Raw genomic sequence first — 15,168 nt, 5'->3', positions numbered from 1 at the left:
TCTTTAAAAAGGCTAGGATCTGGCTCTAGATATCTCTGGAACTGAGTGTTAATGGTATGTGTGGGGATGGGGCAAGAACCCTCTGAAATAGGATTAGTTGAAAACTCCTGAAGATTTTTACATATTTCATGACCCTGGGTAACTGCCCTTTCCCATGCTAGCAGATGGTGGGAAAGATTAAAACAAAGGTCTCTTACTGGGGGAGATCAGGAGTTGAGAAAATTGAAAGCAGGGAGATTAAGTGAATATATGTATATGGAATGTTGAGAAATCCTTCCCTCCTCCCCACCCAGTCCTCTTCCCTTACCTGGCTCTCCGAATTCTGGCCACCAATCTAGGCAGGAGATTAGATGAGGATTAATTCAAGAATAATTATAATAGGCTTTTGAGCAGCTTTGTAATATTTTCCTTCCCATTTGAACATTCATGGTTGTTTTACTCTTTCAGTCTCTGGATGAAGAGTTAGTTCATTTCTGGTACTTTGATGAAAATTATTTGACATGATTTAAAAATAATTGTTATTATTTGTAGGGTTTTTTTTTTTAATGTAGTTTGTTTTTGATACTTGTTTTCAGGCTCCCTTTTCCCTTCCTTCTTCCTTCCTCCCTCTTTCTCTTTCCTTTTATTTTTTCCTTCTTTTAATAGCTCTCTGAAGTTTTTCTTTTCTATTTTCTTTTTCTGTATCTCTTTTTTTTTCTCTTCTCTACTCTTCCCTACCTCCTTGTTCATCCACCTACATGTTGGAAAGACATGAAAAATAGAATTAAATTTATGGGAAAATTAATGTGAATTAGTTGAAAGTGAATGCCACAGACTAGTTTTTCAATGAAATACAACTAACTGATAACATAGAGTATCTAATCCAAAAATGTTGCTTGATAGATGCTGCCTCAGTTAATTATGCTATATAATTAACAAATCAGTGGTTTATATTAAACAGTGTTTTTAATGTAAATGTTCTCTAAAGATGTTTAAATATTTTTCTGTAATCTTAATTCACATTCATTATATCACATTCATTACATCATATTCATTACATTCACATTCATTACATCATAAAACTTTTAAAACATATTTGACAGTCTTTGAATTATTACTAATTCCAAATTAGTGGCGTCAGTAAGTTTATTATGAAACATTGATTCCTCCTGTGAGTGAGTGGAGTCCTACTTTTCCTATTTATTTTCTTATATCACAAGACAGATTCCTACTAGTATCCTGTGAAATTAACTTAAGTAAATAAAAGAGTAAAGTATTCTAAAGAAACTGTACTTTCAAAATATGTATGCCACTTGTTCTGTTTTGATTTAGAAACTATTGCTATTTCTTTTCTTTTAATTTATTAATATGGAATTAGAACATAAAATCTTAAATAATTTGGATTGAGGAAGACTTCTAAAAACTTCATTAAATATAATTGAAATTTTGAAGAACATCTTTTAAATGTAATATAATAGCCTAGCTTTGACATGAATGGTTATCATAGCATTAAAGGAAAAACAACTGGAACCCTTTTACAATCATGTAAATATCCAGATTTTGAGGACTTGTAAATAATAATGCTATTGGCAAATCAAACCATTTTCTTAAAAGAAAAATAAAAAAACAGAGGATAGGACATCTCAGATTTCTGTTTATAATAAATCATGCCAAGACCTGATTTAACTAGTGTTTCTTGTCTGGGTTTCAAATATACTTGGATCTTTGACATACTTAATATAAAGGCAGTGTCTTTGATGTGCTTTTTCCCCCCTCTTTTTAAAGTTGTAGACATGTTCCATTCATAGGTGTGTATCACTATGTTTTGCTTGTGTAATAGTGAATTGTTTTGTGGCAAGAATATTGTCAACTTGCCAGCTGATAAAAGATGTATATGGTAACAAAAATAAACAAGTTCAGGGCAAGGGAATATAAGCATAGTAAAATCTTGTGTTGATGATTTCAGATTTAGCCTTCAGATTTAGCGAACATGTTAGAACAGGAAAAGTGAATGTGTCGGAGTTCAGTTAAACAAGGTGTGAATAGTATAGCGCATGGAAAATGAAGCCTTATTTTGAAGCATCTAGATCCACAAGTTGAGAAAGCGGCAAGCAAGGAGTATTGCTTAAATCAATTAGATACAAAACAATAGTTGGATACAAGGCGGCAGCTCATTGGCTCATGGCTCATTGCCACTTCGCCTCCTCCTTTTCCTCCGTTTCTTCCAGTTGATGATTAACTTTTCTTTCATTGCATTATTTTTGGTATATTGCAGTGTACTGTGTCATAGATAAGGAAATTTAAAGGTGGAAAATAAACTGTAGAATATGAAAGTCAAATTCTATACTTTTTAGTTCTCATTAAAAATAAAAGAAGTAGACTGGCAGTAGATCTTAGATTTCTAAAAGTATGGGGCTAAGAAAGAGGAGAAAATAAGGTTTATCCTGGACCCAGTATGTGCCAGCATTTTGCTTGATGCTTTATTGTGAGAGATGTATATTTATTTAACTGGGATGAATAGTCCTTGTAGTATTTTAGGGTATATCCATTGTATGGATTTTTATCAGTGTTCTTACCAGTAGGCATATTAGAATTAAAAATAGTTTATTATCATTTTTAGTTTTCTTATCTATACTGTCATGAAATCAGATTTTAATTTCCCAGAACTTTTGGGATTGGAAGTGTGACTCTCCCCTTCAATCAGATATAAATAATAGCATAAGAAAAACCATACCATTTGAGAGAAACAGCTAACTTTGCTTTTTAATTCATTGCAGTAACTCAACAATGTAGTGATCATTGATCAATAGAATAACACATGATGAAAAATATGTGACACAACACGCAGTAGGGAAGTAAACTGACTTGCTTTCCTTTGTTTGCCAACCCATTTGTTAATAAGTAATTGTCAGTATACTGCACACACAGCTTTCTTTTTTTAGCTTTATTTCAAAAACCAGTGATAAGTATGATAGCTTTTACTGAATTCTGTCTTTATCCAAATCCTGGTAGAAGAAACTGAATGGATCTGAAAGATAATTCCCTGCAATTTTCATTAGTGTTACTTCTAAACAAATAATTACATTTAGTAGTATAGTATTTACAGTAAACAATAAAACATCTATAAAATCCTATTATGAGTTATTAAATATATTAAATGTAACACAAAATTACGGATTTTTCAAACAACTTTATCATGAGCAATGATGAAGGCTGCTTTTGCCTTACAGCGCCCGTAGATTTTGGTAAAGATATTGATTTGTTAAAGTGATGTAAGGCATAAATCATACTACAACTTGTCTTTGCATGAATTTTTGTATACTTGGAGATAAATAATGTATTCTAATACAGGAGTTGGAAAACAATGGCTCTATGGTCTGTTTTTGTACCACCTGTGAGCTTAGAATGGTCTTTTAAGAGGTTGTATAAAAAAAGAATATGCAACAGAAATCATATGTGACCCTCCAAGCCTAAAATATTTACTCTTTGGTCCTTTACAGAAAAAGTTTGCCAATCCTAAAATATAAATATATAAAACATAAGCCTGGGAAGTTCTGGTTCCAAGTGAGATGGTGTAATAATCACATGACACCCTATCTCTCTCAATGAGTGCACCTATTATAAAACCTGGACAGAATGCATGGAGCAGCTATTTGAAGACTCTGAAAAGTCAATAGTAGCAGGTGAATTAGGGAAGGCCAGAATTTGAAGTACCACCAAACTGGCGGTGAGTTTGCCATTTTTCCTTTTGTGTTGTCACATGGCCTGGTCTCAACATAGCCTGAAACCGGGAAGCGGACATCAATGCAGGCAGAGAGAGCCCCAGGAGAGCTCTAAGAGAAGCCCTGTACCTCAGGCTTGGGAAATAGAGATCATGGCTCCTCACAGTGACAGTGGGTGCAGAGGAAGACACAGGTGTGTAAAATTGAGGAAAGGGGCTGCCTTACTTTCTGATTGGAGGATCTATGGTCTCAAGAGGTAGGGGCATGCACCCTTTTCTTATCTTCTCTGTCTTCCTGCCAGTTGGCCCCCACTGCCAAAACAGTTGGAGGAAGTAAGAGGCAAAATGTAAGTAAAACCTCAGCTTTCTGGGCAGAGTGCTGAAAAGGAGAGCCCCAGGGAACCAGAAAGTACTGGGGATATCAAGGGGCAGGGTACTTAGGAAAGGGATCTCATAAAAATTGTGTATTAACTTCTGGAGCTGAAATTAATGGAGGTGACAGAGGAAAGAGTCAGAGAACTTGAAGGTAGATCTTAAAAATTATTCAATCTAAAAAACAGAGATGAAAGATTGGGAAAAAAAATAAAAAAGACCATCAAGGCCCTATGGGGCGATAACAAAGATCTAACTTTCATATCATCGGCGTCTCAAAAGGAAAGGAGGAAGTATTGTGCAGAAAATTACTTTTTTAAAAAATGGCAAGATTATGGAGAAACTCTCATACATTGATGGTTGGAATACAAAATAGTACAGCCACTCTAGAAAACAGTTTGATAGTGTCTTGTAAAGCTAAACATACGTTTACTGTAAGGTCCACCAATCCCATTCCCATAGAGTTGAAACATTTGTGGTGAAATCAAAACTTAACATTCACACAAATATCTGAACACAAATATTTATAGGAACTGTATTGATAAGCATCAAAAGATGGAAAAAACTCAGTTATCCTTCTATGTGTGAATGGATTAAAAAAAAAAACATGTGGTACGTCCGTATAATGGAGTATGACTCAGTGATAAAAAAAGGTGTGAACTATTGATAGACACAACAATTTAGGTCAGTCTCAAAAGGTTACATACTGTAACCTGAGTGAAAGTATCTCAAAAGGTTACATACTGACACCAAAAGCACAGGTAACAAAAGAGATAAATTGTATTTTATCAAAACAAGACTTTTGTGCATCAAAGGACACTATCAACAGAATGATATGGCAAGCCACTGAATGGCAGAAAATATCTGCAAACTATATATATACCTGATAAGAGACTTGTATATAAAATATATAAAGTACTCTTTTTTTTTTTAATTTATTTATTTATTTTTGGCTGCGTTGGGTCTTCATTTCTGTGCGAGGGCTTTCTCCAGTTGCGGCGAGCGGGTGCCACTCTTCATCGCGGTGCGCGGGCCTCTCACTGTCGCAGCCTCTCCCTTTGCGGAGCACGGGCTCCAGACGCACAGGCTCAGTTGCTCCGCGGCATGTGGGATCCTCCCAGACCAGGGCTCGAACCCGTGTCCCCTGCATTGGCAGGCAGATTCTCAACCACTGCGCCACCAGGGAAGCCCCATAAAGTACTCTTATAAGTCAATAATAAAAAGATAAAGTGAGCAAAGTATCTGAACATACATTTCTCCAAATAAGATATACAAATAGCCAATAAACACATGAAAGATGCTCAGCATCATTAGCCATCAAGAAAATGCAAATTAAAACCAAATGAGATGCTGCACTACACCTACTGAAATGGCTGTTACCAAAAAAACAGAAATTAGTGTTGGCGAGAATGGGGAGCATTGCTGATGGGGATGTGAAGTGGTACAGCTGCTGTGGAAGATGGTATGGCGGTTCCTCAAAAAATTAAACAGAATTACCATAAGATCCATCAATTCCGCTTATAGATATATACCCCAAAGAATTGAAAGCAGGGACTCAGAGAGGTATATGTATACCCATGTTCATAGCAGCATTGTTCACAATAGCCAAAAGGTGGAAGCAACCCAAGTGTCCATCTAAGGCTGGACGGATAAACAAAATGCATATGTACATACAGTAGAATATTATTCAGCCTTAAAAAGGAAGGAAATTCTGACACTTGCACTTCCTACACTCTAAGGACAAATATTATATGATTTCAGATGTGATATGAGGTACCTAGAGCAGTTAAGTTCATAGAAACAGAAAGTAGAATGGTAGTTGTCAGGGGCTGGGGGTTGAAGGGAATGGGGAGTTAGTGTTTAATGGGTACAGACTTTTAGATGCAGGAGATAGAAGGAGTTCTAGAGATAGATGGTGGTCAGAGTTGTACAACAATGTGAATGTACTTAATGCCAATTAACTGTATACTTCAGAATGGTTAAAATGGTAAATTTTATGTATATTTTACCATAATTTTTTAAATTATGGAGGAAAGAAAACAAAGGTTACATATAATTATTCCATCTGTATGACATTTTTAAAGAGATGAAAAGTTACCAGGGATTAGGAGTGGCTAAGAGAGGCCACATGAGGGATGAGGAAGAATTTTTTGGGTTCTGTGTCCAGTACTGTGGTAGTAGTTACTCAAATATATGCAGGAGTTAAAATTTATAGAACTGTACACCCCCAAAAAGGTTACTTTTACTGCCTTTCAATTCAAAAAATATAATTATATATATAAGCCTGTAACAACATAATTAGCTGTTAGGACCCATGGTGGTGGGGGGATGTGGAGGTCTGGGTCTATCCCTCAGTACCAACAGTGAGAATGGTTTTTATTTTGTTTCAGGGAAACGTGAAGAAATAAAGTATGCCTTGTCATTTATAGCATCTTAAAGGACTGGTTTTATAGTTTAAAATGCTAAACTGAAACTAGTTTGTTTTTTTTTTTATCAACAGGTGATAACATGCACATAATAATAATATTTGAAAAATACTGAATAGCATAAGTAAGAATATAAACATTATTTTAAAATTGCAATTGGTAACATTTTAGTGCTTTTCATTACTGCTCTTTCTCTATGCATGTATTTGTGTGTGTGTGTAGCAGAGCAGAAACCTTATTCAGAAACCTTGATGAAGGAATGGAAAAGGGAAGCCTCGAGCCCTAAAAACACCTTCTCCCTGAGGGGAGGGGAGTAAATGAATTTTAAGGGGTAGGAGGCAGGCATATCATCAGGGCTCTAGGAAAGGGGAGGAGATTTCCAAGGCACTATGCATTTATTTTTTATGTAATTGCTGTCATACTATATATTGAGTTTTCTATTCTCGTTTCCTTAATTACTGTATCTTGAATATTCTCCGAAATCATTAAAATTCTTACAAAGTATTATTTTCATAGCTGTATTGTGGATATATCGTGATTTATTCAATTTTACTCCTTTTCTTGGGCATTTAGATTGTTTCCAGTATCACTCATTATTATAACCATGATTCCTATGAACATAAATTCACATAAATTCTCATGTGCACAGAATACAGTCTATGTGTAAATGTACAGCTCTATTGAAAAGTCTGAATTTAGTGGAGTACAAACATGAAATAGTCTTCTCCATCCCCTGATTCCAAGTGTGCCATGTACAGTTTTTCTTCTCTGTTATGCAGAGGCATGTTAGGTGACAGGCATAATTCTAGTGGCTCTCAGTCATTAAAAGTGCAGTGAGATTCAGTTCAAAACTGTAATCTCATATCCAGAGATTTTCCTTGTTCAATTTGGAACCAGGCTTTTATAGCTCGTGATCTGAAGCAGGGAGGGCTTAGTAAAATTTCACTCACTTTCTCCCACTCTAGACTGTAGAGTGCTGCAGTGACTTGATTCAGTTCTAAATACGTCACCCCACTCCCTGTTCCAGGCCTAACTCTTCTGTGGTAGAGGCTTAGCAAAGGGAATGGGGAGAAGAGGCAACTGCCCCCTCTTGTCTGCCTGTATCTGTGGTCCCTGCTTTGGTTGTTGCCACTTCTCTGGCCAGTGGCCAGCTCGCACTGATTTGATGTCCTCCAAGCATACGTTCAGCAAGCTAGTATCTTCTTCTGGCAGTGCCCCCAGTCTCTACACAAGAGCCTCTGGGAGCCTTGCCTCTTGGCCTGCTTCTACTTAGCATGGTTGTTGATTATGGTGAGAACTTTTTGGCCTTGATTGTTGTCATCTTTCTTTAAAATATAGGGCACGCACTACATGCCTTTTTTGCTTTCAGATTTAGGCCCTGGTCATCAGTCCTGAAGAAACTTCCAGAAAGGCCCCATGCAACATCTTGTTTCAAGTGCATATATAAAATTTATGGCAGTTGTTGAAACAGTTGCTAAGCATTTTTCCTACTTTTATTTTAAATGGCAGTGCAATTCTTAGCTTGACAAAACATTTTTTTGCCTCATCTGCATAGTAGATGCATTGTTGGATACCAAAAGTCCATCAGCACCCAACAAAGCTTTCTGTTAAACACAACAAAACAAAAATCTTTTCTGCTTTAGCAAAAAGTAATGGTTTCTTTTGCCCATTCACTTTCTCAGACATCCTTTGGTCTATCTTCCACACCAGAGGTCTGCAAACTGTGGCCTGTGGGCCACTTCCAGCTCTCCACCTGTTTTTGAAAGTAAAGTTTTCTTGAAGCACAGCTGTGGTCATTTGTTTATGTATTGTCTATGATGACATCTGCACCACAACAGCAGAATTGAGTATTTGTGACAGAAACCGTTAGGCCTGCAAAGCCCAAAACATTTACTGTCTGACCATTTACAGAGAAAGTTTGCCAACTCCTGTTTTACACCCTTCCTCTAAAATTCTTTCTAAAACGTAAACCAGAAATACCATTTGTCTGCTTAAAAACATTAAGGAGCTTCTCACTGTTGACAGAATATATTCTAAAATCTTTAGCTTTACATTCAGATCTTTTTATAATTTAGTGTCAAATCACTATATCAAGTTCAAATTCAGGATTTCCTGTTATGTTCAGTGATGCAGCTTGAAGTCTAGAGTTACAAATTGGCAGCTTACAGGCTGAGTTTGGCCCCCAGACTTGTTTTGTTTTATTGATTCAGCATTTAAAAACTAGATGATGTCACATAGAAATCCAGATTTCTAGTTGTTCTTCACCAGTCAAGAGTTCTGATAAACCGGCCTCAGAGCCCTCAGTGTAACATTCTGTTAGCACTGAACGGCTGCTGCCTCTTCCCTGTGGAGCAGTGCTCTCCACCTATGCACAGCCTGTGTCCCGTGGGTCCTGTGTGCACATGCACTCAAGCCCAGTCCTCTTCCGTCATGCATGTTCCCTGCTCTGGCCACTGTGGCCATTTGAGTTTGCAACCCTGGGCCTAGATGCAGTGAGCTGCCTTCTGGTCACCTGATCCGCCTGTTCTCACATTACCTCATGCTGCTCCATCTGCCTAGAAGACCCTCTTTGTCCTTCAGAATTCTTCATCCTTTAAGACTCAATTTAAATATAACCTTTGTGAAGCCTCCTCTGTCAAAGTCAGTCACTTCTTCCTCTCTACCCTTGTGGCACTTTGTTCATGTGATTAGAGTAGCACCTGTCGTGTTGTATTTTAGTGACCAGATGGGAAGCTCCTTGACGGTAAGGTTTGTATCTTACTCATCTTTCTGTTCCTAGTCCCCAGCATGTTGCTCAACAAAGAGTGAAGGCCAAGTAAATGTTGCTGAATTGTATGCTGTTAACATCTAAAAACTGGGAAGGTAGGAAAGGATTCATTAGGTGGAAAGAAAAATTCATATTTTTCCCACTTAAATGTATATTCTTTCCCTTTCAGTATTTCACTTAGTTTCCTCTTTTTCTCCCCTTAGTTTATAACCAACTCATTTGTGTTTCCCAGACAACTGACACTTGAATTTTCATAAGGATTACCAACACTTACTAGCTGTGTCCAGGGTCACAAGCTAGTAAATGGTGGAAATGGGGTTCAGAGTCACATTTCTCTGCCTTTAGAGCTCACGCACATAGCTGCTGGGCCACTCCTTATCATGTGGGTGCTTTTGAATAAGTTACAAAGTTTTCTAAGTCTCAGTTTCTAATTGTAAAAGAGGAATGATAATGGTTCCCGTCTTTAGGATACTTGGGAGAAATGAATGAGAATATCTACGTAATGCTTAGAACAGAGTTTGGCTTAGAGTAAGCACGCAATAAATAGAGCTGCTCTAGTATTATTATTATTATTACTGCTGCCGTTGCCGCTGCTGCTGCCACTACTATTACTACTACTAATACTACTATTACTTAATGTTGTATAGGAGATACACAGACTGTCTTGTCTTCCTTTTCTTGGTTTAGACTTTCAGGAGTCAAGGGAATTGAGTATTGGCCCACCTGCAGAAACCATTGCCAGGCTGCCCTTTTTGTAACCCTAGAACATTGCACTTGGAAGGGGTTTTGGAGGTCAGGTGTTCTAACAAGTGCTTATCCAAAGCAGCAGTCCTCTCTGCAGTTCCCAGCTAGAGATGATCAGTCATCCAGAGGCTGTTACGACATTTACAGTGACACAAGCTGGCCACTTTAGGTGGAACATGTGATTATTTAAAAACTGTGCACACATACTTTGCTTTTTCTTTTTTATTTCTGTCCTCTGTAAAATGTAGAAAATTAAGTTGAATCCTTTTTCCATACTGTTGTCCTTAGTCCTTCAAAGTATTTGAGCCGAATTAAACAGTGACACTGGTGGTTCTCAAAGTGTAGCCCTTTTAACTGAGCCCCTTTCCTCAGGAGCCTTTCTTCTCTCTTCCCCTTTCTTTTAATCAAAGAATCCTTGAAGATCCTAAAAGCATAGGCTAAAATTTTTGTGTGCCTGTGTGCATTTTTCTGGAGCAAGGTTTGATAACCCGAAAAAAGTTTAAGAATCACTGTCTTAGACACTCTCATGACTGTAGTTTGTCCTGCATATGTCTGCATCTCAAAGGGACAAACAATGGTTAAGAACCACAGTTTTTTAGTTTTCTCATAATGGTAGAGAGTGATTGAAGACAAAGGTTAGGAATTGCATAGAAAGAGGAAAATCTGAGAGTTAAAGCAAAGAGGTATAGTTCAGCTGTATCGATTGAGCCACCACCCTGACATCTTTGGGAAGTCTTCCATCTAGTCTGCTTAGGGAATTATTTCTGATATAATAAGGATGTTAAGCAGAAGGGAGGATTCAGTAAATCAGTCTTTTCTTAAAAACATTTATGCTACGGAACAAGGAATAACTATTTTGCCCTGTAGTGGACAATCACTTTAGCTAAACATATAGGTACTGTTGTGACTATTATATATTCAAATACACACATATGTACACACAAAAATACAATGCTTAACATAGTTCAATACTGCCTTCAAGGTCAACCCGTTCCACTCCCCCCGCCCCCACTTTTTTCCTGCTTTGCCAAGTCTAATGCTCTGCTATTGAGAATCTAACAGATAATATATCCTCAAAATGGTCCTCCTTACCTTTGTCAGGCCACAAAATGTTACGCTGTGGAAAAGCACTACTGGAAGAACAGAGCAACTGAGATATAGATGGAGAAGCTTGTAAATGTAGCTTTCCTGAGTTATCTCTAGATCATTGTCGGCCCAAATAAATTTCCTATGCAAGTTTTGATAAAATGCATGCATGCATGCATACATTTGTTTTTTACATAGCTATCTTGTCATCGGTAGTCAACTGTGTAACCAAAGTTATGCCCATAAAATATATCTTTTTCGTAATTTTACAAAATATCTAAAAGAAAAAGTAAAATGAGGTATTATGGCTAAAAATATATTTTAAGATTCAGTAGAGGACATAGTACTGATAACTAGAGGTGCTAAAATTTGGACAAAAGTGTAAACTATATTTTAAAACAATTTGTATATTTTAAAACTTAATGAAACCATTGAAGGCATCTGTTTTGCATTTCTTTTTTGTTCTTGTTGTTGTTTGTTTTTTTTGTTTTGCATTTCTAAAGCCTATGTTGTTAGCTTATTGTAGGAATGGCAATATAAGTCTGCAGAAAGTACAATTACAAAAATCTGAGAAGTTTAGTATATACAGTCCAACAGTATAGCTTGTAACTATCAAGGAAGATATATTGGACCTCTTGCTTTTTCTTGTATCTATTGCTTTCCCAAATCTAAGGTAGGTATAGGTCTTTACAAAGGGTAAAGGAACTCCTTAGAGCTGTGTTGGTTACTTCAGTTGATAATAGAAAGGAGGACATTTTGAGGGAAAGTGGAGAATTAAGAGAGGAATGAAAGGACACATGTTGATACTCTTGGTGTTTAGTTTTCTTTTCTTTTTTTTACCATAGCAAATGTAAGGTGCCCTGTCTGTCAGTGAACTACTTACTTCAATACAACTTAAAGTCTATAAGTTCTATGGATTTAATAAGGAGAACTAAGCATTGCTTGATTTCTTCCCTCTCCAAACTCCCACTTGTGGATTGGCATAAAGTGAAAATTCCTCCAGTAATGCCCAAACCTTCTCATTTAGGGTTTGGTACTGCATCATGCCTAAGTGAATGTCGAATAAATGTTGTCTGATGATGATGATAATAATTTGTTTCAGGAGGAATTCTCTTTATGCTTAAGTACCACATTTCTCACAATGGTCTCAAGAGTCATTGGAAAATAGAATTCTTGTTTGAACTCTTACTGTCTAATTTTTGCCAATTACACTATTAATAAGTTTTATATGAATTTTAAAAACTGGATTCATTTGGCAAAGTGCAAAATCCTCTAAACATAGGAATGCAATAGAACTGATTTTAACTGGTATATTTAAGAAGAATAACATGCACTGAATTTGAATGATAAACTCAAGGACTTTCCAAAGAAAGTGTGTGCTGGGTTTAGGTGTTTTATGAATAGGGCTCATTCACTATATATTTACTTACTGTAGCTTTTACTAAGTAGCACGATAATTGTTACTGCAGAGTTAGAGTGTTAGCATAGCATCTTGAAAATGTCTCTGTGTGGGATATGTTATGTGAATGTGTGTTGTCAAGTAGTTTCATTTTGGACTTTTGAAAGCATTAACTTCTAAATATTTTCTTAGTTTCTTTTAAAAAATAAACAAATAACTTGAAGAAAGAATATCACTAATTCCTTGGTGATAGGGAAGGGGTGGGGGGAATGGTGTATTCTGCCCCAGGATATGCTTTGGGGAAATTACTTGGAATTCAAGGAATCGCAAGTGGAGCAACTTTAAAACACTTTGCTATAATGTGTTCTAAAAGGTAATTAAGTCTTGACATGTAAAGACATGTTAATGTAGTATTCTGAAAAAAGAGTTATGGAAGTTTTTTTCTTTCACAGTAGGGTCTCGTAATACATAATTTGCACTAGTTGAATATTTGAAAAAACTGTCCGGAACAACTACTGATACAGTTATCAAAAATTGTATTATCATCTCACTTTCACATCATTAACGTTATATATCCTTTTCTTTCAGCTGGATATGTCAAGTGACCAGATAGCTGCCAATCTGCAAGCAGTTATCAGTGAAGTTTGTAGGCAAAGACCGCTGAATTTGGGTAAGTGGTTCTCTGGGGTAGACTTCCTTGTAGCTCTGTGATACTTTAAAAATGTAAAATATTAAGAAAACAATCCAGTTAATATGCAACTGCAATAACAATAATATTTCCAGGGATTAAAGAAATACAATTTAATTCTCCAAAGGATTCCTAATGACCTTATTAAGAAGTTGTAGTTGTTTGGAGAGGAGACCTCTTTAACATTAATAAGGAATACATCGTGAAACCTTTATAAATTCCCACATTATTTCTACCATTAAATGTAATAAAGTTTGGAAGAAAACTGTAACGGATTGCCTTAAACTTACAATAGTGTTTAAGCAGAAATTAAAGTCATTTATGAGATAGATGGTATTTTGAAGCCAGACCATTCACTTTGTCACTGGTACTAGCAGTTGGCTTTCTTAATCTTATTTATTTTAGAAAAGAAAACAAGGTTTTTAATCATGTCACAAGAATCACTATCTATGAATGGGGTGATTCATGGAGAACAGTGGAACTTGACGTGGAAGCTGTGTCATAGGCTAGGAACACGTGTCGCACCCACTGCATTACCTGCCATTCACAGTCCTTCCTCAGGCAAACGTGTTCTCTTTCCACTGCTTGAAAGCAAGCAAGAGTCTGTAACCCTCAATTGACTCTGCACTTACAGGCTTACCATTATAGGAATCTGTCATGTTTCATTTTATAAACCAAGTGTATAATTAGAACACAATCTCACGTTATGTTTAACCTTCTTTGGGAGTTAAACACACTGGTGAATAAATACCTCATTTGTTAATTCAGTTGTGCTAGATATGACCATAGTACTTAGTGACTGTGTGTGTATAGATTCTTCTCTTTCATGGAGAACTTTGTTTTGAGTATAGGAGCCTCTGAACCTATATCAGGAGTAGAATGATGAACAGTAAATCTCTAAAAGCAATGGAGTTATCTTCTCTTTGCCATTTTAAGAGAAATGGGTCCCTTAACATTGTTCTTATGAAAGGCTTTTTAATTTTTAAGGAATTTTACTAAATGTCTGGTAACACAGAGTTAGCATCTGTGCTGTTTTAAATAAATATTTAGAATCTTGCCATCAAATGTAAATATCATCACCTGTTCCCTTTACTGTTGACTTTGCAATGAAATAAATTCTAGGTGATCACCTTCTGAAAGAGAGAAATGAATTATTAGTGAATATGTGTAGTTTCATCTATAAATCTCTAATATACTATGGTACAGCTAGTTTGTCTTCTACTCTAGAAATGAAGCGATCTTCCCTTTGTTATAATTCAAAATAATAGTTCAGTAATATCAGTACTTTTCAAGTGAAAATATAACACGAGTCCTATAAAGTTTCTTGTTGTATGTTTGTATTTGCTCATTAGGTATCTGTGGAATAAAATGAAAATTGATTCTTGTCTTTGTTTTCAGGACCCTTTGTGGTACGTGCTTTCCTTCGAAGTTCAACAAGTGAAGGTTTGTTACTAAAGATCGAGTCATTATTGCCTAAAGAAGTAGAACCCGAAGAAAGTGACAAAAAAGTTGCCTAAATGTGTTGCATTGAGAAATTATTTTCAGTGGATCAAGAAACAACAGAGAAAATTAAAAACTGTTTCATTTCTAAGTTTGGTGTCTTGTTATTTCTTGATCATCATACTTGAAAGTAAATTTTAACACTGGAAAATCTTATAATACTTTCAAAACTAAGAAAATAAAATTTGCTCTGTGTCTGAACCTAACTTTTAGATCCTGTTAAATTTTCTTCCTTAGTATTCAGATTCTACAATCTGGTAATTATAGCAGCAATTTCTAGCTTAATAACTTTCCCTTGAGAGCCATACCATTTGAGGGAAAAGTAACATCCTCAGTTCCCATAAGACAGAGAACGGCAGAATCATGAGCTACATCACAAATATGACTATTTTCTAAAGAAAAAATATGGAAAATCTTCATTCTAATAATTCCTTAATGTCTTTTGTGATAGCATGAATATAGAAAATGATTAAGCCCTTAAAACAA

General features: G+C 36.1%; 1 protein-coding gene across 2 annotated transcripts in view; it reads left to right on the top strand.

Annotated features, from left to right (window-relative positions):
* Nucleotides 1-14,773, top strand: part of MRPL1 (mitochondrial ribosomal protein L1) — a 59,851-nt gene extending 45,078 nt beyond the window's left edge. For both annotated transcript variants that reach the window (XM_059924015.1, XM_059924014.1), the window contains exons 8-9: nucleotides 13,083-13,164; nucleotides 14,581-14,773. In XM_059924015.1, coding sequence (XP_059779998.1) covers nucleotides 13,083-13,164; nucleotides 14,581-14,699 — 201 coding nt within the window. In that variant the 3' untranslated portion in view covers nucleotides 14,700-14,773. The remainder of the gene's footprint in view (nucleotides 1-13,082; nucleotides 13,165-14,580) is intronic.
* Nucleotides 14,774-15,168: the final 395 nt, after the last annotated feature.

The sequence above is a fragment of the Balaenoptera ricei genome, chromosome 5, assembly GCF_028023285.1.
Source record: "Balaenoptera ricei isolate mBalRic1 chromosome 5, mBalRic1.hap2, whole genome shotgun sequence".
Lineage (NCBI taxonomy): Eukaryota > Metazoa > Chordata > Mammalia > Artiodactyla > Balaenopteridae > Balaenoptera > Balaenoptera ricei.
The sequence above is the reverse complement of the archived record's forward strand: the minus strand, read 5'-3'. Positions and strand labels throughout refer to the sequence as shown.